This window comes from Lissotriton helveticus, chromosome 7, assembly GCF_964261635.1.
Source record: "Lissotriton helveticus chromosome 7, aLisHel1.1, whole genome shotgun sequence".
NCBI lineage: Eukaryota > Metazoa > Chordata > Amphibia > Caudata > Salamandridae > Lissotriton > Lissotriton helveticus.
This window is the reverse complement of record NC_136068.1, coordinates 677,865,025-677,889,600: the sequence shown is the minus strand read 5'-3', so window position 1 is coordinate 677,889,600 and position 24,576 is coordinate 677,865,025. Positions and strand designations below refer to the sequence as shown.

Below are 24,576 nucleotides of genomic sequence, written 5' to 3'. Positions count from 1 at the left end.
GGATTCTGCGTCTACTGGTCTTCTGAGGAGGGGTGGGAGTGCCAGGCACTCTGAGAGAGTAACAGCAGCATGTGGGCGGGGATGGGTTGGGCACCTTCTCATTGGACATGCAGATAAACGTTGCCAAATTTGAACATTTCTAAAACTGCATTAACGTTTCTTGGGGTTTGATCAGCAGAACATATTAAAAAGCCTGAGATGGGGGGGGGGGGGGGTGAGTTGACTCTATCCTGACAGAATTTGTGCTGCCAGTATACATTTGGCATCCTTATGTGTGGCGAGTAAACATGGAATGCAGCACTCACTTTGTGTGAGGATCTGGCTATCCGAAGATTAGTTCTAAACGGGTGTGTACAAAGCGGAAGTTTTTTCTCGGAAAACTTCTTGAAGTTTTCGCAAAATTGACTCAGCCCCCTCTCTACAATGCACTCTCCACTCCACCGTTCAAGTGAAGGGAGCAGTATGCCTCACTGTAAGGGGGGCCAAGGACACCAATCCCTTCCTGCCTTGCTGCATCAGCATAACCTCTGACCCGGAAATGCCATTATCTTTCATGTTTGCAGATGATCCATTTGAAGCAACAAAAAGCAAAACGAGTGAAGACATCGCCCAGGCATCCCGATACCTCCCAGCCTACTCGCCAGACTCCTACTACCATTCAGAGTCGGACTACTGGACTTGTCGGAGCTCACCGAAGGGTAAGCAAAGCGAGATCGTAACTACTAGCCGGTACCACAGCCAGGAGAGTGCAGTAGTGGCTCCTCAAGGGAGTGCTGCGGGCGATGGGTCGGGGCATGGCAGGGGCAGGGTGGGGGTAGTAAACTCCAGAATGCGGCCAAACTGAGTTGTGTATATAAATAAATAAATAAAACAAATTACATTGTGCTCTGCATCCGCGTTGCAGTGCGCAGCCGCTACTGGGCGAGGGGCAGAAGGCAAATTTACTCAATTCAACATCCTGTGTCTCGGCGATAGAAAGAGGTGATACTTGAGTAAATCCAATAGTAATAAATTTGAGGGAAGAGGCTTTTGAGCAATGAGGAAAGATGGCCACCGCCCATTGTGTCCCCTCACCTCTGATCAACGACCATTAGCATACACTGCACATCACACAAAATATGCTTTAAATTATCTTAATAAGGACTGCAATTGGTCCTTATTATTGAAACAAGAGGAACCAGATTTGTTTGTATAAAAAGGCCCATGTTAAATACACCTCCTTTGTCTTACGAGAATTATTTGCTCTGAATTGAAATACTCCAACTACCATGATACTAGGTATATGCTAAGTCAAATCACACTACAACATTATGCCCAAAGAGATGGGCACAGGGATAGGAGGATCCCAGGTATGTAAGCGTGTAGTCCACATATGGTTAACCGAAAAAGCCAGGTTTTCAGCTTCTTGCGGAACTCAAGAACTGAGGAGGATCTCTAATGTGCTGTGGGAGTTCGTTTAAGTGCAATGTAGGACAATAAGCGCCCTCCTGCTTTGCCTCTATGGATGCGGGGAGTGTGTGCGAATGAGAGTGAGACTGAGCGTAAGTACATGGCTGGCTGATGAAAGTGTATTCAGCTGTTAATCTATGCTGGTCCAGTGTTGTGCAAGGCTTTCTATTTGTGCATGAAGAGTTTGAATTGGCTGCGTTTTTGAATGGGGTGCCAGTGAATCTCTCTAAGGTGAAACAAGATGTGGGTGCGGAGTGCGAGGTTGAGTCTTGCAGTGCCATTCTGGATGGTCTGGGCCTGAGTAACAGCTAATCCGGTGTTCTGTTGCACCCATTTAAAGATTTTTCAGAGCATGCGTAGGATATGGAAGCAAGCAGTGTGCACTGTGTTGACGTGCCGTCATGTTGATGCCTAGGTTTCTTGTGTGGTCGGTGGGTATAGGTGGTGGTGCTAGCTCATTCAGCCACCAGGTGGTGTCCCATGTGGCGGTCTTGCTTCTGAACACTAGTACTTCTTTCTTATCTGAGTTGAGTTTCAGGCAGTTGGCTCTCATCCATTCTGCTACCATTATCATGCAGTTGGTGAAGTTGGTTCTGGTGGTGTTAGTGTTGTACTTCAGGGAGAGAAGGAGGTGGGTGTTGTCAGCGTAGGAGAGGATATTGATGCCTTGGGACCCGATGGGGTGACCGTGTGGTGTCATGTAGACATTGAACAGGGTCGGGCTGGGGGCGATCCCTGGGGGACTCCACAGATCAGTTTCTTAAACTCCGATGTGAAGAGTGGCTCTCTGCCTTTTTGGGTTCTTCTTGTGAAGAAAAAGTAGATCCATTTGAGTGCAGGTCCTTGAGGTCCTTGATCTCATGGAGTTTTCTGATGACTATGTTGTGGTATTGCTGCAGAGAGGTCAAGCACAACGTGCTCTTTAAAATTAATTTTGAACAGTTAAACACATGCAAAGTGTGCTTTAAATACAAAGGCCGCCCTGTTTTTTGTCTGACCTGGGGGATGGTACAGCCAAAGAGAGTCTCCAGGGAAATCCAAGGCTATGCCAAGGCCAATGTAAAAATAATTAATATATATCATGGGTGCTTACAATGTTATGCAAAATATGCTGACCTTTCTGCACAGTGCATGCATGTATTAATGTAACAGCATTGATAACTACAATCACACTACAGCTAAGTCCTTGTGTTCCAAAGTGATTTCTAGTTCTCAGTCCCAGTAAATACTGGCATAAATTAAGCACTGCAATTAGCTGTGGCCAGTTGATGAGCAAAGAATACTCCCTAGAACAGCCCAATGCAGCTACATGACATGGAAGTGGTCAAGCCTTGTTACAGATTGCGGCATCCCACTGTCTGGGAAGATGTTAGATAATAATGCAGACCTTATGTAATAATACAGACCTTATGTAATAATACAGCCATCTTCTGCCTGGCCGTGTATCGGGGGATTCTGACAGAATACCACCCAGTGCAGTCTACTAGGGGGCTGCGTTCAGGCCCTTGTACACCCTTTTGCATTTGTATCTTAGTACATCCAGCTTTAGCCAGGTAAAGTGTGACGATTAGCTCAATCTTGTCTCCTATGGACCACCCCTCTCCACCTCTGCACCTTCTCATACTCACCCAGCCGTCATTGTCTTCACCCCAAGGAAGAGCCCCTTGCAAGAGCTGATGGTGATCAAACACTTTCTTCCATTTCGTAGCACACTGGATATTGACTATATTTTAAAATGCTGTTTGGGAGACCATTTATATTTATCTGAGTTTGATGACTGATCTAAGATTCTGTTTCTATGATGACTGGCAGTTTTTCTCTGGTTTGAGCACCGTTACTTCAGGCTCAAATGATACATTTTTATTTGTAGATTTGATTATTTGTTAAACTGTTTTGTATTGTCTCAGGTGAATTGTTTCTTGGGGCCAGCTCATTGAAGAGCCTGGGGTACCAGTCAGATGGGCTTGCAATGTGTCTGATTAGTGGGTTTCTATTGATCTAGTTATCTGTAGAATTTGTTGTTGAGCTCCCAGAATTGTTTCCCCCATATTTCAACACCCCCGTCGTCACTCTGGAGATCTGAGGCCGTATTGCCCATAGTGCACCGGAGACGCAACAGGCGTGTGTGCCTGCTTTGCGCATTCCTGGGGCACGATAGCATTACAGAAGGGGCTGCAGATGCTTGTGCTCCCCCTTCTGTAATAATGATAGCGCTTGCGCACTATAGTGCCAGTGCTATCTTCGGATGGTGTTCCCATCTTCGTATTGGGTGTGGCCCCCCATGCAAATGAGGGTATCACTTTGAGTCTTGTCTGGTGCTGTATTATCAATGTAGGACAATGTAATAGACGCAGTGAGAATTAGTCACAAAGAGGTGGTACAGTGTGCATACACCTCATGAGGGCAGCCCGCTGGAATATGGAAAAGGGGTCCCATGGTCAGCCCAGTAATCCTGCTGGAGGCAGGTGGTGTCACTCATTGCATCTGCCTTCTAGGAGGGTTGTATGTCAATACAACGCGGTGTTTACACCGCACTACCATTACAACGCTGGCTTTACAACGCAAGTCATTACCACGACTTGCACTGTAGGGTGCTGGACTTAGGAATAGTAAGATTTACTATTCCAACTCCAGCCTACGTACAGTAGGGAAAGGTGTTGGAATAGTAAATCTACTATTCCTTAGCCTAGAGCGCCCTCCAGCGCAAGTCGTGGTAACGACTTGCGTTGTAAAACCAGCGTTGTAATGGTAGTGTGGTGTAAACACCACGTCGTAATGGATGTTCCCCTCTAGGGGATCTCTTGCTGCTCTTAAAGTACAGGCCACATGCCGTCTGCACTGCGAAACAAGGAGCACCTAGTAAGCAGCTGCTCCGCATTTCACTGATTGTGATGTCCCCAGGGTAGGTTTGGTTTTGCAGCTGCCCTGGGTGCAGTGCACTAATTGTAATAGGGCACACTGTTCCTGATTATACCCAATGCATCTGTGTCCCCTTTTTGTAATACAGCCGTGATGTTCATATAAATTATGAAAAAACAATCATAATCCTGAAGACTTTATTTTGTGTTTTATGGAGCGATATGCAGGGTGGTGCTTAAAGTGTGAAAAAATAGGGGTACCCCTGAAATAAGTTCCTAAATCAGGGAAATTATCTAGTGTGTGAATATCACCATTTAGGAACAATGAAAATATAGGTGGACCTAGTCATAAATAGTATACATCATGAACATGCCATCCAGTACAATTATATCAAAAATATTTTAATTATTTGTTTTAGATTCATAAATATATATTGAGAACAGTAAATACAAAACAATTGAATAAAACAATTACATCCTTGTATGGAGAAGCGTGGCTCAGTGGTTAGAGGCGGCAGACCCGGAAGCTGAGATCGACCGTGGACCAGGGTTCGATTCCATGCCTCGGCGGGTCTCGGGCTCAAAATTCCACAGACTCGACAATTCTCGCTCTGGTGCCTACTCAACTCATGGGGTCACACTCTGCGACTCTGGGCAATAGCTTGCTTAATCTCCTCTACGGCCCCTCGCGGCGGGATGCCTGGCTTTCACCTTGTGGACACCTTGCTGGGGTTTCTCGCAGGGGAATACCAGGACGGGTTCCCTAAGCAAGCGCCGGGACGCTTACGGGCAGCTGTGCGCTTTACAAGTCCTTTACATTTACACATTTAGATATCAGTCATTGATTTTGACAATCACATTGGTGCTATTTGACATCATTATGTTAAAAAAATTCAATTATTCAAATTATCAGAAGACAAAGTGATCATGTCATAAATACAAATGGCTGTCATAATTCAACATGGCTAATGGAAATCTGTTTCCTACACGCGTTTCGGCTGGGTGCCTTCATCAGGAAGCCATGTGTATTAAAATATAACCTAAGAAAAATGGATGCATGTACAAGAGCCATTATTCAAAATCACAACAAGCAGTCCTACGTTGAATGCTTGATCCCATATAAGTCAATAATTTATCCAGTACATAGAATGAGTCAAAACACTAATTGCAAGCCACTTAAGAAAATTTAAACTAAACATCTTACTAAGAATGTGCTACGTGTCTTATGAGGAGAGCCAAATGGTGGGAAAGATGTTAGCAGGGCAAACTAATGCCAAACAGGAGAAAGCCACTATAATTGAGATCATCGATCCTATATCGCAAAATATTGTTAGAGATAAAAGTGACATAGCGCGGGTATTTTTGGACTATTACTCTAAGTTATGTTCTACAACATACAAGGTAGGGTCAGATTGTATCTCTATAAGTATTTTGATGAAGTTAATCTTCCCAAGTTACCTGGACCGTCATCGGTTCAATTAGAAAGAGAGAAATTTTAGCTTCGGAAGTTTTAGATATAGTGAGATTAATTGGCGGGGCAAAAGCGTGTGGCTCAGATGGGCTCCCAATCGAATTTTACAAGACTTTTGTTAAAGAACTGACCCCTTTTTTGGTTAAGTTATTTAATTTTGTTCGATTGGGAGGAGCGATTCCTTCGAGTTTTAAAGAGTCCATTATTGTTAGTTTTGTTTAAAAAGGGGAAAAATGAGAAGGATGTCAACTCATATAGACCGATCAGTCTTCTTAATGCTGATTTTAAGATTCGAATGAAAATATGGGCCCAGCGGTTCACACCAATTGCTCAGGCGTTAATTCACTCTGACCAGTCAGGTTTCGTTTCAGGAAGGTCTATGTCATCAAACACCGGGTTTTTAATTCAGGCGTTAGATTTTGTTTTGGTCAATAAAATTCCAACTTTAATTTCAATGGTTGACGCAGAAAAAGTCTTCGACCTGGTGAATTGGGAGGCACTTTTTATTGGCTTGCTAAAATTTGGGTTTCCGGCAATGATAATTAGTATGTTAAAAAACATATATCAGGATGCACAGGCAAAAGTGGTAGTCAATGCTAACTCGATAGGAGCGATTAATATCAACCGTGGCACCAGGCAAGGCTGTCCGATGTCCCCTATCTTGTTTAACTTTTTTTATTGAGCCTCTGGCAATAAGAATACGCAGTAATCCTATTATCAAGCCACCCATAGAAGGAATGTCAAAAGTTAAATTATTCGCAGATGATATCATCTTATACCTTCATCCCGATAAATTTAATTTTGATAAAGCTCTTCAAGAGTTTAACCAGTTTGAACGGATTGGTGGTTACAAGATTAACCAGAAGGAAAACTGAGGTGTTGGTACTGAATTCGGACTGCAACTTTTTAACATCAAATTTAAGATCGCAAGCATTAAATAACGAACCGATCAGATACCTAGGTATTTATGTCTCCAATCAATTCGATCAACTATTTACCTTGAACTATCTAACAACTCGGAATAAAATTAGAACTTAGATGGACTTTACTGCCTCTAACTTTGATTGGCCGGGTCGAACTTATTAAAATGTCGATCCTTCCTTTGTTGGTTTTTCTTTTTTATAATGTCCCACTAAAAATCAATTTGCGCTATTTTAGGGAGATTGATTCGATGGCCAGGGACTTTGTCTGGCACAAGAAGGTTTCAAGAGTGAAATTAAGAACACTACAGCTGGGAACTACACAAGGGGGCCTAACTTTACCAAATATAAGAACATACTACATGGCCGCAATAATGGATCTTGCAGCTCGCTTACTGGCACCTAATAGACAGCTTGACATGTTTTTTTACGAAAAAATGGTGCATGAGGCAGGCTCGCAAGTTCCGATATTTTTAAAAACAGCAAAATTACCAAAGAAGACCAGATATAAGACCATTCGAGATATAACATATAGATTACAGTCTTTTTTTAAACAGGAAGTGGGGGGTGGTTTCCACTATTTGAGAATAGAGGAGTGCAAGAGCCTCGGGCTTCAAATCCACTCAAGAAAACTTCAAAAATTGATGAAGACAGGCTTTGGGGATTTGGGGTCCTTCTTTGTTTCAGGGAGGCTCACTACTTGGCAAGAGGTTCTGGCCAGGTTCGATAATAAACTAATAACGGGGTTTCTGGAATTTTTTCAAATTATAAATTTTATACATAAATATAATGTGTCGGCAGGGGAAATGCCCCTGGCTATTGCCCTGTACAAAGCAAAATTAACAGGATTAGGGAATTGGTATAAATTCCTTAGGAAGGAGGAAGCTTCTCCTTTAGTCGATGGAATCTTGGCTAAAATATCCCAGGAAACCAACTGTTCCTTCTCGTGGCAGGAGTCGGAGCGGATCACTGAAGTGGGTCGTAAGTCTCTCAGAGCGGCCAATTTTAAAAGAATGTCGTTCCTATCCCGTGTGCTGGGGTACCTCACTCCTAAAGCATTAAGCAAACGCTTTTTGGGAGTAGAAAACAAATGCTTTAGATGTCAGCTACATGAGGGGGGTGATTGGTGCACATTTTTCATACATGCCCGAAGCTGTTGGATTTCTGGTGTAAGATCTTTTCTTCAATAAGCCGGGCCATAAACAAAGTAATTGAACCTGAAGCCGAAATAGCCCTGTTTGGCATCTCAACAAAGCGAAAGGATTTGCCTAGTCTAGAAGTAACTTTCACTGCAATCTGCACTTTAGTCGTCCGTTCTCTAATCCTTCAAAATTGGAGGTCAGAGGAGGTACATCTTAATTTAAATGGGTGAATAAAATGAGACGGATGAAAAAGTTTGAAGAGGCGTATGCTAAAAGAGTTGGGTCAACGAGAAAATGTATAAATATTTGGAAATATTTTCCCATTAGTGCATCCACCACTACCACATAGCTCTTCACATAAGAATATACTAAGAACACACGAGGTCTGAGGTATAGAAATGAATACTATTTACCGAAAAAGCAGCACTTTAGTAAAAATTTTAAGGCACGATTGCACTTTAAAAATGTCAGCACTTTAGCACTTGAGGACTTTAATTTAAAGACTCAATTGGAATAGAGTATTCAGTTTTTTTGCACTAGCCATGTGTTAACTATTGAAGCTGCTAAACTGTTAAACAGTAATTGAAAAATTGAATGCTTTTGGTTCTTTGGTTTTAGCTGTTTTTTTTTGTATTTCCATTTTAGTGGCACCTAAATGTATATTAATGATTGTTGCTGAATGATATGAATTATTGGATTGCGCTTGATTTCATTCTGATGTGTATAATTATCCCTGGTGAAGTATTTTTGTTATAAAGGTACTTTTTTGTATTTCTTGTATTGACCTCTGCTCTGCTCAATAAAAATGTTATACAAAAAAAAAAAAGAATGTGCTAAGTGCTTAAAGCCCACTCTAAAATAGCGAGCAGCATTTTAGTGTAGGTATGATTGTCTGCTTCATGACATTGATATGTCATGCTCTTGGCAACTATTTGCTCTTCAGGAATGGCCCCAGTGTCCAGAATTTGGCAATTTTCCTTTGATGTGTCTTCTAGATGGGGTTGTCCTGTTGAGCTGAGAGTGTAATGTTACTCATGTCAATTTCACTAGACTAATCCACCACTAATCCTTTTTGGGTTCCGGAGTAGCGTGTTACTCACAGAAAAGTGCTTTGAAGCCTTGTCAGGGGTAGTAACCACTATATAAATTCAAACACTTCCCTCTTCTATCCCTCAACTATCCTTTTCCAATCCAAATAACAGACTCACATGTCCACCGCTCAAATTAATTTCATATTTCCTTAAACTAATCCACCACTAATCCTTTTTGAGTTCTGGAGTAGAGTGCTACTCGCAGAAAGTGCTTGACATCTCGTCAGGGGTAGTAAGCGCTTTATAAATACAATTACAATACAGTATAACAACTGTTTTCACTTTCCATATCCTCCCTATTCAAGTAGATATCAGGGGTCTGCTTCTGGTTTTTTTTTCCTGTTAAGCAGTATTTCCGAAGCCGTTTGATATCAGAATGGCACAGGCGCCTGCGTTTTGAGCTTTGTATAAAAATCATTAATAAGTATAAAAAATTCTCAGGGCCTTTAAATGACAGTACAGCTCTAAGTAGTCAACGGAATCCAATTCATATCATCCTGCAAGCTCCAAGTTGGCCATCTTTATGAGGGTTTTTAAAGTCATAATTATTGTATCAATAAAATCCGACACTGTGTTCAGAGTTCATCAGATGCTCTAGTATAGCCTATTATGATATTTGCCCGTAAAATGTGGCATCACGCGAATTGTGGTGCTTAGCACATCAAAATCTGTATAATTCGGAAATCACCAGGTATTTTTCTCCCTTTCAATTCCCACAGGTTTCCTTTGCAAAATGTAACTGGGAGTGCGTTGTTATGGCACCTGGTATGTACTGGGTACGACAAGAAATGCCAAATGAATAGTTCCAAGTTCCCAGGAGTTTCCACTCATGTTGGAAATTATAGTCACACTTGTAATGAGGGCCAAAGTGTGTTGTGGAAATTTCCCTGAATTTCTTTCATGGAAATCCAGGAAATAGTGACCTTCCTGCAAATTGAGAACCTCTAACAAACTGAAGCATGTAATAAACAAAACGGGTTAAAAAAAATTGGGAGGTCGATTCACGGCTCTTGAGAATGGGATACCCTAAATCTTCTTAAATTCAGAATATACCTCAAAATGAGGCTTATTACACAATAGGCTTTCTTTGTTTAGCCTCTGTTTAGTATTTCTATTAAGCATCAAGAGACTTTACAGAATAATGGGTGATAGAGCGCTATAGAAGTAAATCTCAATTAAATATAACATATGAGATAAAATACCCTCCTTCTGTACATTATGAGGATATTGGAAGTCAGCAAGGAGTTCCATGACAATGGAGAGGCACAAGGCCGCAGGCAATAGTGTCTTTACTTGTCACAGTACTCCAAAGTGACTTGCAATACTCTCGACAATGTAAAGTACAGAAGCATTTTATTTCATACAAGTGGGATCTGCCCCTACCCCATGTCTTAAAACAAATCTTAGCTCACAGCTGTTTCCGAGTTGGGAGTTTCAATTTTTAAAACACAACCACATGTCCCAGAATGCACCTTGCTAAAGGATACAAAAGCAGGATTTGCTGATGGTGTGACATATGATGTGGTTCCACTTAAAAGTTTATGCTTAGGCAGCCTCCAGGAATTATCAGTCCTGGCCTAAACAAGAAAGAACATATATTGGTAAAGCCAATAGGTCTCATCTCTGCAACCTAATTGCGTGTCAGTGGCTTTTAGTGGTAATGTACTGCATCCCGATGCTTCGCAGCATGGGGAAACAGGGGGGAAAAGCATGTGACGTGGCCAGCCATGCCATTTTGTAGGTACATGCATCAAGCATGCACACCTTCAAAGTGATGCAGCATTTTTGTTTTCCTTTTTATTGACCTATCCAATTGGTAAAAAGAAAGAAAGAAAGAAAAGGAGGAATAAAGCACTTTTTTAGGTGGGTGGGTCGGCGGGAGCAAGGTTGGAGAGGCTGGACAACACTGAGGACGTACAGTGCTTAATTTGTAAAATATTAAGTGCAGGTGCTCAATATTTTTAGGAGGCCACACCCACTCCACCGGCTCCTCCACTTCCTCCAGTGGCTCCACCCACTTAATTTATTGGCTCCACCCATACCCATAAGCCTCAAAACATCAGCGCTAACTCCTTACTTCTTGAGTTCTGCAAGAAGCTTCAGCCCTGGCTCAACACATAAGCACCTCGGGGGCCTCACACCTACATACCTGCCCAAGCACCTGGATACCCTCTTGAGTGATTAGTTCACTATACAAATCAATATTACATAACATAATATAACATATAGGAAATCTATTACAACAACTTAAAAATGAACTCAAAATTGAGAATGTGTTTAAATCTCAAAATGCAGCTTTAGGAAAGGTCATTTGAGTACTTGAAGCAGTTTTGCAAACTAAAGAGAATGTGCTTGCACTGCACTGTTCAAAAGAATGGAAGGGATGAAGGAAGGAATACATTAAACAAGGCAGCAACAAATGCAGGCGCGAAGGGGAGTACTGGAGTGAGGAAACAAATAAGCCATGGATGAAAGAAGGAGAAAATAAGAAAAGAAAGTGAAAGCAAGAAATTAAGGAATAGTGTGAGAAAAGAAGTGAACTATGTGTAATGGATAAATAGAAAGAAGAAAGGAAAGAGGAAGAACAGCAGAAGGAAGGTTTGGGGATAGGAAAGGAAGAAATTAAAGAATGAGGTGAAGGAAGGAAAAGGGAAAAAAAGAAAGTAAGGAATAAATGGAGGAAAAGTGCACCAAGCAAGAATGGAAAGAAGAAAGGAGGTATGGCTGGAGGGGGGGAGTAAGAGAAAAAGGAAAAAGATGGGACGAAGGAAAGAAAGGAGGTCAAGGGAATGTATGCAAGTTTGAAAGGTACTGGATGAAGCAGGGACAGAGGGAATAATGACAGTATAATATTGCAAAGAAATTGATAAACAAAAGATTAAAATACATTTGTGTCCTTAACACACCATGTATGTTTGTAAAGCACATATGCACCAGATAGGGCCTGGACACCAAATTCAAAATGTTGCTATCCAGATCAATGCCACTCATTTTATCGACCCCAGAAAGATGAAAGACTGAGTGACCACACCAAGATTGAAATGTATGACCCTGAGATCAAACACAGATTCCTGGAGTGGATATAAAGATATGTACAAGAAGGAAAAACATAAAAGGGAAGGGGAGGAAGAACGAGAGGTCTGAAGGCAAGGATAAATACAAAGATACAAAGGTAGACAAAGAATGTGAAAAGAAGTGGGGAAAGCAGAGATTGGGAATGCAAGATTGGAGTGAAAATGATCAGAGTGAAAAGTGGAAAGAGGAGAAAAGCAAGGGAAGAAGAGCAGACAGCAGGGAGCGCATGAAAGGAGAGTGTAAATAAAAGATGGAAAGGTGTCAAATGAAAATCAGTTAATGAGGGGAGCCGGCCATTAAGAGGAAACGTGGACATAGGGCAGAAAGTGAAGGTAAAATGGAGAGAAGCAAAGGAGTGAGTTATGAATGGGGGAAGAAAAGCAGATACTGAGGGACAGCCCCTTCTTCCCTTGCCCCCTCCACAGTTCTGGTGTAGCTTTCCTGTGACTCTGCTCCGACCACTAGGAGAGGACTAAAGGGATATGGAGTTATGTGCTTCTCGCATTTTGGATTGAACCTTAAAGAAGGAGCAGAGAGAGTGGGTGATGTTTATACGTTCTGTTGATTTACTTAATTCATTTCCTCCCGAAATCCCTAGATTTATAATTATCACCATCCTCGTTGGGAGGGGGCAGTTACCAAAACCTGCGGGGTATGAGATGGAATCGCTGTAAGCTTTTCCTTTCAGAGTTTGCCTTACTCTGTTCCACAAATGTTTTGAAAAGAAAGGAGGACCTGGGTTGGCTCTACCCAACTCGAGACCCTAGGCTTTCTTGTGAGACACCACCGGCAAAAATTAAGCACTGGGAAGGTCGCAAGTAAATTGGCAGTGCTCTTGGGAGGGGCAGACACAGGATGGACAAGGAAACCCTTTGAATAAGAAGCAGGCAAAAGAGAATGGCAGGAGATCCGATCAGTTGCAATCAATGGGAGGGCTCTAAGCTAATGTATGTTCTTAGAAACCCCACAATATGCCATACATCAGCGCATGCACTGTCTTCGAGGCTCTACCTACCACGGAGCAGGACACAGACCTGGAGGCATAGAAACATACAAAGAAGCTGACACATGGTCTGATAGATAAGAAGACAGGCTAACACATATACAGAGAGACCACTGGATGTACGGAGAGCTAATATGGGCCCTTACTGATTAATACATTTTTGGAAATTATTATTATTAAGCAAACTCTAAAAGAATGACAGGCCAGCCCACTTAGTAAAGAGTGTGGAGGAATTCAATCACAGATGTCTTAACCTCAAAATTATAAACTGTGGTCCTTGTTCTGGCAGCCTCTGCTCTCCTTAATTAAGTGAAGTGCATTAATTTAGTGTTGCTCGCTGAATCTCTAAAAAGGGTATTCTCTCAGGTGTGCCACGCTATAAAAAGTCATATGCAATTGCTGAGTCATGCCATACATTGCAGAGTAGTTAGTTAATACCCTTTACCATGCAAATTTATGGGTGTGTACAGCCTCATGGGGAATTTCGTACCAGGAAGTAGCGCTTCCTGCCTACTTCTAGTCGCTGTATGCAGTGCTGTGGAAAGGTGGCAAAGTGAGAAACTTCCAGCGTCAGCAGGGCCTCGAAGGTGGTTCAGCTTGGACAGGCCGCGACAGCGTCAGCAGGGCCTCGAAGATAGTTCAGCTTGGACAGGCCGCGACAGCGTCAGCAGGGCCTCGGAGATAGTTCAGCTTGGTCAGGCCGCGACAGCGTCAGCAGGGCCTCGGAGATAGTTCAGCTTGGTCAGGCCGCGACAGCGTCAGCAGGGCCTCGGAGATAGTTCAGCTTGGTCAGGCCGAGACAGCGTCAGCAGGGCCTCGAAGGTTCCAGGTGCAGGAGTTAAGATCAGGATCAGCCGCGACGAGGTCAGCAGGGCTTCGACTCCAGATACAACTGCCGTCTGGATCCGGGGCTGGCCCAGATATAGGACTGGAGGGCTTTGATGTCCGGACCCTCGCGCCTGGGGGCCAGAGGGGCCGGGATGAAGGTGTCCAGACACCCAGCAGGGGGGCGGAGCCAGCGCCCAGGGAGCTGGGAGAGCGATCGATACCAGGCGTCCGGGGGCGGTAGAAGGCCCATCGAGACTCCCCTCCTCCGGGGTCTGGTCGAGTGGCCACTTTACCACCTGGGAGGATCCTGGTGCCTCAATGTCTGGGCTTAGCTGGGGCCGGGCCCGGGATGGCTGCGGCCACGTGTTCGGGGCGTGAGGGTCCCAAGATGGAGTCGGGCCGGAAGGGTGGCCTGGTCAGGGTGCCAGGCTGGCAGCGTTGGCGAGCAGGTCCTGCCGGGGTACCAGGGAGGGGGAGCTGTAGGTGGCCCGGGAGGCTGCTCGTGCCGATGGTTCGTGAATGTGCGTGTCAGGGGGATCGATAGTAGGTAAAGGGAGGGCCGATGTCGTTCCGGGCCTTCCAGGCGGACTGGGTCGGACCACGCCACAAGGCCGTGTCCAACACAGACCCAGATATAACAGGAGCCACAGCATAATGAAAGAGGCTGTTAAACTGATATAATGGGAACGATGCCCTAATCGGTCTACTCACTGCATGGCACTAAAAGAGTAAAGTAATTTGGAAGCATCTTATTCCTTGCACAAGAAGATATTGTATACGACTCCCCATCCCTGAAACATTTGGTTAAAAGTGGGAAGGGGGGTGGGGATTGTTTAAATTCCATCTGGTTACTGCCTTGATTGGGCAGAATGTCCTCTACCTGGTATTCTTTGCTTAGTAACGCCATGTTATTAATTAGTCAAAATATTATGAGTTAGACAGAACTCTGGGCAAACAAATACCAGGTCAGATATACATATGTCATAGAGTCACGGGTGTCAGTGTGCCCACAACAGCTCTAAATAGCACAGAGCATCATAAAATATTAGATGGAACACCTAACATACTTCCAGCACTGCACAGATGTACCACGTAGATGTATATTACTGTGCCCACAACAGCGCTTGCACGCACCATCAGGACCCACCAACATACAACAGAATGTGTGTAAACAGAGCCCTTAACTCCACACAACACAGCCCACGAAAGCCATCAGTTGGCTATCCAAGTTCACAAACAGCACCCACCACATCAAGTTAATACACACATATGCGAACTTGTATGATAATAAACGAAACAGATCAACAGTTGGCGCATAAGCCTGGTAGATAGACCTCCGGCCACACCCAGGAAACGGACCACACATATCATTATCAACAATCAAACATTGTCACACTGCCTGCACAAATCACTTGGCATGAGCATTGAAAATTCCAGTCTGCCATGAAATCCTTTAAAAGACGGTGACAAGACACCGTTTGCAGTGGGGTTTTTAAGGCAATACCCCTAACAGCCCAATGCAAAATAATTAATTGTAACATAAAATAACAAACAGATAACTTGATTATGACTTATTTGGAATTTTAAACAAGCATTGAAAATGCAATAGGTCTCGCAATAGAAGAGCTTTACATTTCTCGTTTTGCAAATGGATGAGTGGCGTTGCGTGGATGAGTGGCGTTGCGTGGATGAGTGGCGTTGCGTGGATGAGTGGCGTTGCGTGGATGAGTGGCGTTGCGTGGATGAGTGGCGTGTGTGAGTGGCTTTGCGTGTGTGAGTGGTGTTGCGTGTGTGAGTGGCGTTGCGTGTGTGAGTGGCGTTGCGTGTGTGAGTGGCGTTGCGTGTGTGAGTGGCGTTGCGTGTGTGAGTGGCGTTGCGTGTGTGAGTGGCGTTGCGTGGATGAGTGGGGTTGGAATGCAATAGGTCTCGCATTAGAAAACCACCAACTGGAATAAACTTTTTTTGGGTGTTGCATTATTTAGCAATGGCAGCTGTTTTAGATGTTGCTAATTTCTTGTAGTAAATAAGTATGCAAAACAATGTATAATTTGTATATTAAATTTTAATGTTTAATACAGCATTTTTGAAAAAGTTGTATGTAATAAAGTATTGTGAGAGTACTTGGTGCTTGGTGATGTGAGAGTGCTTAAAGGGTGGTGAACTGAGAGTGCTTGGAACATGAGTATGTGACAGTGCTTGAAGGCTGGTAATGTGAGAGTGCTACGAGAGGGAAAAGGTGTTTTTTTTTATTGGGGGTTGTGCGCCTCTCGAAAGAGGTGCAGTAACCCTATGTTTCTGCAAAGTTATTTTGGTGAATGCTCCTTTTAAAGCGTTGTTGTTTTAAATGTAATGCATGAGAAGTAAAGGGGGTAGCAAGCACATGAGCTACAGCTTCATTATAGTGGTATGCTTTTCCACGTTAAATGGGATGTACTTAAAAGTTGAAGTTTTTTTTCATATTTTTCTTTTGTATTTTTTGGCAGTAGGGAATGTGAGAATGTGTGGACGCTGTGAATGTGAGACTAATTTAATATTGGTGATGTCAGAGTGCTTGTAGCCTGGTGATGTGAAAGTGGAAAAAGTGTGGAAGCGGACAGTGGTTAGAGTAAGGCGATATGATAGTGCATGAAGCATGGTGATGTGGCATTGTTTGGAGGCTGGTGATGTGAGACTGGTTGGAGCCTGTTGATGTAAGAGTGCTGTCCGCATATTTGCTATTTGGAAAAGCATGTTGCAAAACGCAAGGGGTGTTAGGCGCCTGTCGACAAAGAGGGGTTTCAGGAATTTTTTTACCGATTTCATTGAAGTAAAAAGCAATTTCTGGGGCCGGCGAGATGCCACTTTACATCAGCTTGGAGCAAACGTATTTGGCATGCACCTCTTATTGAAAAAAGCGATTACATTCACTCCGCATGCACGCCCTTGAATTGTTTAAACGTAGAGTGCAAAAAACGACACGGGAGGCCTAAAAGTCTTTGTTGTATTGGGGAATGTGGCCCTCTGGAGAAAGAGGTGCAGTAAACCGGGCAAAAGCGAGACGGCAGTTTACCGACAGTCAGACGCCACTTCATTGCAGGTCACGGCTGGAGTGCTAAGGGAGACTGATTACTTTGGAAAATAAAGACGTGTGCACGGCCTGGGCCTACTTGTGACTATCTTTGCGTTTCAGGGTTTCAGGAATTTTTTTACCAATTTCATTGAAGTTAAAAGCTATTTCTGGTGCCGGCGAGACGCCACTTCACATCACCTTGTAGCAAACGTATTTAGCATGCAAAAGGCGATTACATTCACTCGCATGCACGCTTTAGAAATGTTTAAACGTCTTATTGTAACAAGCTTCTGTGATCTGCGACACGGCGGGCAGGGGAGGGGGCAGAGCGGGGAGAGGGGAGAGGTGCGACACGGCAGGCAGGGGAGGAGAGTAGGAGGAGGAGGGGGGAGGAGAGGAGGGGAGGCACGGCCTAGCGGCCGTGCGCTTGAAAGTAGATAAACAAGCTTCTGTGATCTGCGACACGGCGGGGAGGGGGCGGAGCGGGGAGCGGGTGTGAAAACAGCAGGGGCCTGGAGTGCGGCTGAGGGAACTGATGTGCACGCGCTTTTAAGCTCAATGCACATGCGCATTGAGCTTAAAAGTCACGGGCACTGCAAGGAATCGCCACGATTCCTTGCAAGTTAATTAAAGAGTGGTTAAGCCGCAATAGTCTCGCAAGCTCGATGCGCATGCGCATCGACAGGCGAGACCTAAAAAGCAAAAATCGAACACAACAGTCCTTACACAAACAAACCTACACGGAGTACTTCACAGATGATATTTACACATAAACGTTATCAAATCGATACATTAAGTTAAATATAAATATGCGCGCACTCATACCTTTCCTCCGGCTCTGTCGCCGCCTGCCTCTCGCTTCCCCTGCCCCTTCTCTTACTAGGTGTCTGTACGTTTCTGTTACAGCTAGTGTTCTTTCCTCACACTCTCTCGCTCTCTGTGCTTCACTTTCCTCCGATTTTCTTTGCGCTTCTTTTCTCTTCTCTCTCGTCCCCATTTTTCTCCTAATTTTCATTATCGTCTCCACTCCCGCCACCTCTTCTTCCCTTCCCTCCTCGCACCCCATCCCTTCTTGGAAGGTCTCTGCACCTCGCTCAGCTGTGCTAGCATGTCCCGTTACTCTGCCAGCCCTTCCCAAAGTTATGGCCTAGAAACAGGAACAAGTAAGATTCCCCCGTGCCCCTCTCACCCCACTCCCTGTTACACAAACCCCAGCACACACCCCCCCCACACACACACCGAGAACACAGGGGACTGACACAACCACGTCCTGCCCAGAGAGAGCCGGGGTGGAGGCTTGAGGAGGCAGGATCTCGCTCCTGTTATCCCAGAACACGGTGAGCGCTCTGAGTTTGTCTTAAGGAAAGTTTTGCATCTAAAGTATGCGAGGTGTCAGGGAGCACAGGAAACCCGAGCTGTGTCAAGCGTAGCCCTCCTTTGTGGCCGGGGGCTCGGATGGGACAATCAACCAACCAGCTCTCGCGCTGCCAGGAGTGCCCCGGAAGTCAATTGTTTTGTGCTGAAATCTGCCTGTTCCGTTCGCGCCGAGGCCTGCCTGTTCTGTTTCGCGCCGAGGCCTGCCTGTTCTGTTTCGCGCCGAGGCCTGCCTGTCCCTGCAGAGCCTTGAAGGTGCCTCGGACCACAGCCCTGCTCACAACTTCGCTCCGCAGCTGACCGACTCCAATCAAGCCTCAAGCAATGAAATAAACTTTACCCCACCCGGAAAAAGTCGGCACCTGAAACACACTCCTCTGGAGCATACTTATGCTCATTAATTCTATAGACCCGGTGCTGAGAAATAGGTGCCGGTGCTTAGCACCAGAAAGCACGGCACAAATTAAGCACAGAGGACGTAGCAACCCGAAGGGCAGGTGGGAGATGTTCAGAGCACCAGGACAAAGTGCAGCATGGGGATAAGAAGCACAGGAGTGAGAAAACCAAGGGGGAATGAGGCGCACTATGCCGAGCATAACGTGGAGGGTCAAGGAGAACTATGTAATTGAGACAGAAACATGGTGTGCAGCAGAGGACGGAGAGTAGTACACAGGGGAGACAGCTAGAAAACACATGCATTCCCATGTGGTGCTTAATGAAAGAAAACAATAGTATCTGAAAAGTAAGCAAAGGACGGTCACAAGTAATAAGACCATGTTCCATGGGAGGGACAATCGCAAGATGAGGAAGGTAAGCCTTCACATGTTAATGAATAAAAAGCAAGCTAATGAGAGTGATGTTGTAGATGGATGTAGATGGATCACAGGATACTTCTGGATAAGTTACAGGATAGGTTTATTAAGAGACAGCAGAGCAGTACACCTCACCAGCTGACCAGACCATCAACTGACAAGTGTGGAACCTTCAAGTACAAAGTAGAATGCACATAGGTATACTGGGAGGCATAAGAGGTGTGAACATAGAGAAAGGTCTAATGACCGAAGGTGGCCATGTTGCAAGGAGTATAAGTTTACTAGGCATCTTCCTCCTGTACATAGAAAAGAAAAGAAACAAACAAAACACAAGCAGAAAGCATGAGAGACAACAACAATAAAAATCAAGACAAATAGGATGTCAGCGACCTCCTGGACTTCCAGATGATGAAGGCGAATAATCATTTTGTTTCGGGTCAAGGGTGAAGAAAGAAACAGGATTATCATCATGACCACCTACTCCTCTTCGATTGACAAAAAGGAAGAGACAGTCTACTCTCTGCAATCCGTCGTTGACCAGCAAAAACAGGAAGAGAAAAAGCTCATAGTTGAAGATTGAACAGTTCAACAAGTGCCTACATGCTCAAAAAGTTCTGGAAGAATGTTCCCGAAGAAAAAGTTGAAGCCAGATATCTCACAGTCCAAGGTGAAGTTCTGTACCAGGTGTCTCGGTTCTGGTTCTCTTTCTTGGGTTATGGGCCTCTTGCTGTGGTTCGGGCCTCTAAGTTCTTTTATTTTTTCTTCTTTTGCTTTTCTGTGGACTAACTGTCTCAGTACTGTGGGCTATAAAGCCCGGTTCTAGTCGCGGAACATTCGTCCCGGTTCAGGGAACCACCTTCTCACGATTTTCTGTCGTGGTACTGAAACTTTTGTCCGTCACGAATCTCGGTCATTAACTCTCCCAGTCCTGGGACCTCCTTTGTCCCCTCCCGGTATTGATTCTGGGGCCTTTGTCCCCTTCTGGTCCTGGGACATCCTTTGTCCACTCCCGGTACTAAGTCTGGGACCTTTGTCCCCTTCCGGTCCTGGGACGTCCTTTGTCCCATCCCAGTTCTGATTCTGGGGCCTTTGTCCTCTTCGGTCCTGGGAATTCCTTTGTCCTCTCCCGGTTCTGATTCTGGGGCCTTTGTCTGCTTCTGGTTCTGGGGCTTTGATCCCCTTAGTGGGCTTTCTATTCCGGCTCTGCTTCATTGTTCTGGGACTTTGCATACGGCCCCCTTCGCCCACTGCCCGTTCTGGGCCCCTTGCTCCCTTTGACCACAGGACTCTCCATCTAGGTCTTGGGACAAAGTTACTGATAATTTTATGAGTAATACTTGCGGCTGAATCGATTTCTTCATATTAGTTAAGATTCATCCACGGTTGGTTTCTTCTTATTGTCTGGCATTTGACAAGTTTATGGATAATTTACATTTCGTTTTATCCAAGTTTTCTCGTGTTACTCAGGTTACTAGTTGCTAGTATTCTTGTTTCTTACTGCAGGTGGGTGGCACACAGTCTAGGGTTCTTGGTGGGAGGAGTTGCTGGTGCTGCGTTGTTCTTCTTGGTCTTCTTCTCTGGTCTGGTCAGCTAAATCGTCGCCAAATTGTTGTAGATGGATGTAGATGGATCACAGGATATTTCTGGATAAGTTACAGGATAGGTTTATTAAGACACAGCAGAGCAGTACACCTCGCCAGACGACCAGACCATCAACTGACATGTGTGGAACCTTCAAGTACAAAGTAGAATACACATAGGTATACTGGGAGGCTTAAGAGGTGTGAACATAGAGAAAGGTCTAGTGACCAAAGGTGGCCATGTTGCGAGGAGTATAAGTTTACCACAATTGACAAGAAAGCCAACCCATGTTAAGCATTGGGCGGGCTCTGGGCCCACTGCAAGGCCTTTTCACAATTCCGACTGCTTGCAGGTGAAAGACAGAGGATTAAACATAACGATTTCTCCACTTTTCACCTGTGAAATAAATGATTTTCATTTCTAGGATGTACCAGTGCTGCACAATGATGCAGATTGGCTACGACATCCTGACTTCCTTCTCACAGATAATGAGGGAAGGTAGAAAGCAGCCCCAAGCACTGTCTTGGTGAAATGACAGTCTATTTTTAAAAACTGCTACCACACACAAACAGTGTTTGGGCTGTGCACACCAACTTTCTTTTCAATTAGATGGTCGCTATGCCCCTTGAGCACTGTGAAGTCATGAATGGCTTGTAATTCACTTGTAATAACATTTTAGAAGCTAGTACCACACCTAGTATAAGAAAATATAATACAATATATTTCAATATATTTTAGAGAGATTACATTTTATAAGTAAATAAAATAATACATTATAAAATTTTCAATCCATTCCACTAATCCTGACAATTTCATGGACAGCTTTTTGCATTCCATGACTTGTAGTTTGGTCTTTCCACTTGTAATTATTCTCCTACTTTCCTTGCCTTCAAGATACTGCTTATAATATTATTGCTGAAGAAGTCACAGATGACAATTGGCCACTTGTTAGCTTTGTTAATGAATATACTCTAGCCAAGTACTGAGGAAGAGTGGGGTTAGAAATAGAAATAGGTAATTTCCCATGAAAGGCAGTGATGTAATCTCTCTGGGTTTCTCTTGCAGCCCCTCGAGCGCGCAGATTTTCTTCTGGCGGTGAAGAAGATGGATTCGACCGAAGCTTGCACAAAGTAAGTCAACTTTACCAAACATTGCACATGACCTCCCAAGGGCCCTTGAAGAAAAGACAGTGAGGTGCTGAGGTAGGACATTGTTGGGATTAATTCCTCCTGTCTACTAAGAGGCTGGCTGGATTATGGTTGTAATTGTAGATAGCACTAAACACAGAATTAATCTTCTTGTGGAGAAGTGAAAGCTTGGCACAAGGAAGTATGTCCCTGAAACATTTCTGTATACTCAGACAATGCTTGTGGTAACTAGGGGTGGGTGAAAGTCTCATAATTCTGCGTAGCAAAATCATGCTGAATTACTTAAGAATTCCAAACGATTACACTTGAATTGCACAAGAAGAGTAATTCTGTGTTTAGCGCTAGTTCTTTTCACAGAAATGTTCCCTGCCATCCAAAAATGTCCCCTTCCATCCAAAATATATGCAAGGATGCATTATGAGTTAAGAAAGGGCACTAAATGCAGTGGACCACGAATACTGTGCACGAGCATCCAGTTGCGCTCGCTAAATGTGATCTTAGAGAAGGAATATACCTCAAATTTACTACTAGCATTTCGCTCTATTTTCTACTCGCAAATGCACCTTTGCATCCAAAATGGACACTGGGATGCATTTTACCCTAAGAACCAGCGCTAAATGCAGCAGAACATTAACGGAGAGAACTGTGGCCAATCATGCTCGCTAAATGTGCTCTCACAGTAGCATTTTCCCCCCCAAATTACTCTTAATTACGCAAGCATGAGTAATCACTAATTCCATGACAAAGAGCATCATGGATTTACCTAAATTACCCTGATTACTCCAGCATAACTGAAATTCTGCTCAGGCCTAAGGGTAACTAGATAGTAGTGCAGACGGCTGGATTCCTGATGCTTACTACAGATCCTCCCTTCACTGGCTTGCCTGCTTCATTCAAGAGTGAAGCCTATAAAAAGGACATCTCGAGAACCAAAACATTCATACTTTGTGTACATGAATTAAAAAGCAGACCATGCCAACAAAATAGCAATACTTTTTTGTCTGCCTCATTCCCACCTAGTGCCAAACTATGGCCCTTCTTAGCTCCCCACTTCCTAAGAACTCAAGAAGCACAATGCATTTGTCTCTAAAAGCAAAATCGTCAATTCACTTTATTAGCAGCAGTCACTGGACTACTGTCAAATTTGTTGGCTGTGAGAATTGTGAGAATGAGTTTAAGAATTTAAAATCATACATGGCCACAGGACCAGCACTTAAACCTTTTGACACAAATGATCCCATTTTTGTCGCCATTGAAAAGACCACGGATGGAATATTAATATATTTCCATGTAAATGTATTTCTTGTGCCCGGGAGAGAGCATCGACCCTCAACTACCCGTGTTAATTGTGTTCTGGAGCCTGGGCGCAGCCACGCTCCAGAACCATTGGAAATGCCTGGATCCTGATAGTGCTTATGTCAAGTCCATTAATAATTTTCAGTGAATCAGCAAAATCAAGGGAGACTGGATTGGATGCATCTGCAGATTTGGCACAGGTATCATATGCTTTTTTATAATCACTTTTCAAAATTCAGACAATTCCACTGTATTGAGGCGGCCTTTCTTGACATCAGAGAGCATCCTCCTGAGGCAGTGTACCAGGACATACCAACCATCCTCATATTTGTAAACGTATTGGCAGCATTTCAATATCTTCAGCTACAATCGGCTGATTACCTCCTCCTAAGGTTTCCTGGGTATGGTGGGCCTTTCTTTTCTGTTACTTGAGATTGCTTCCCATCAAGAGCACCAAGCAGGAGAACTTTGATGCCTTCCTCTCGCATTCTGCTTCAGTCATAAATCTCATAATCGCAAAACTTTGATCTACCCACGAGGCCAAATTAAAAGATGCTTCCCAAACAGAGAATCAGGATCATCACCCTCTACTTATCTTGTAATGCCCAAATAGGGTAAACAGACATAATATCGACTACAAAATATCGAATGGACATAATATCGAGTACAAAATATAGTCTGGACAAAATATCGAATGAACAGAATATAGTCATCAAAAATATCGTTTTGAAGGTAAGTAATGTAATATCGAATGTTAAAAATATAGAAAGTTAAAATATCGAAGTATATAACATAGGTTATTAAAATTATCGAATTTTTAATAATATCGAATTTTTTATAGTGTTTGTTATGTTATTATATGTGTGAAAAGTGTGTATTTATGTTATAATTAATTTTAATTAATGAGTTTAGTTTATTTATTTTTTGCGTAATTTAATTCTATAGCGGGTTGTGGGTTTATAGGGGAATAGGGTGGGAAGTAATTTAATTATAATTAATTAAATATGTAAATTTATATATTGGTATTCATTTTTAATTAATTGTTAATTAATTTATATTTGGTAATTAATTACATTTTAATTGGCAATTCATTTTAATTAATTGATTAATTGCTAATTATGTTAATTTTGCTAATTTATTTTCTGTAGCGGGATGTGGGTTTATAGGGGAATTGGGTGGGAAGTAATTTATTTATAATTAATCAAATATGTAAAAATATTTATTGGTATTTTTTTAGAATTAATTGTTAATTAATTTGTTATGGGTAATTAATTAAATTGTAATTGCCAATAAATTATATTTAATTGATTAATTGCTAATTATGTTAATTTTACTACATTTTTTCCTCTAGTGGGTTGTGAGTTTATAGGGGAATAGGGTGGGAAGTAATTTATTCATAATTAATAAATAATTCAATTTATTTAATTGTATTTAATTTTAATTAATTGTTAATTAATTTTAATTGTTAATTAATTCATT

General features: G+C 43.2%; 1 protein-coding gene across 6 annotated transcripts in view; it reads left to right on the top strand.

The window, feature by feature from the left end:
• Positions 1 to 24,576, top strand: part of ABLIM3 (actin binding LIM protein family member 3) — a 432,795-nt gene that overhangs the window by 366,786 nt on the left and 41,433 nt on the right. For all 6 annotated transcript variants that reach the window (XM_078652993.1, XM_078652990.1, XM_078652989.1 and 3 more), the window contains 2 exons: positions 564 to 698; positions 21,719 to 21,783. In XM_078652993.1, the coding sequence (XP_078509119.1) occupies positions 564 to 698; positions 21,719 to 21,783 (200 nt within the window). The remainder of the gene's footprint in view (positions 1 to 563; positions 699 to 21,718; positions 21,784 to 24,576) is intronic.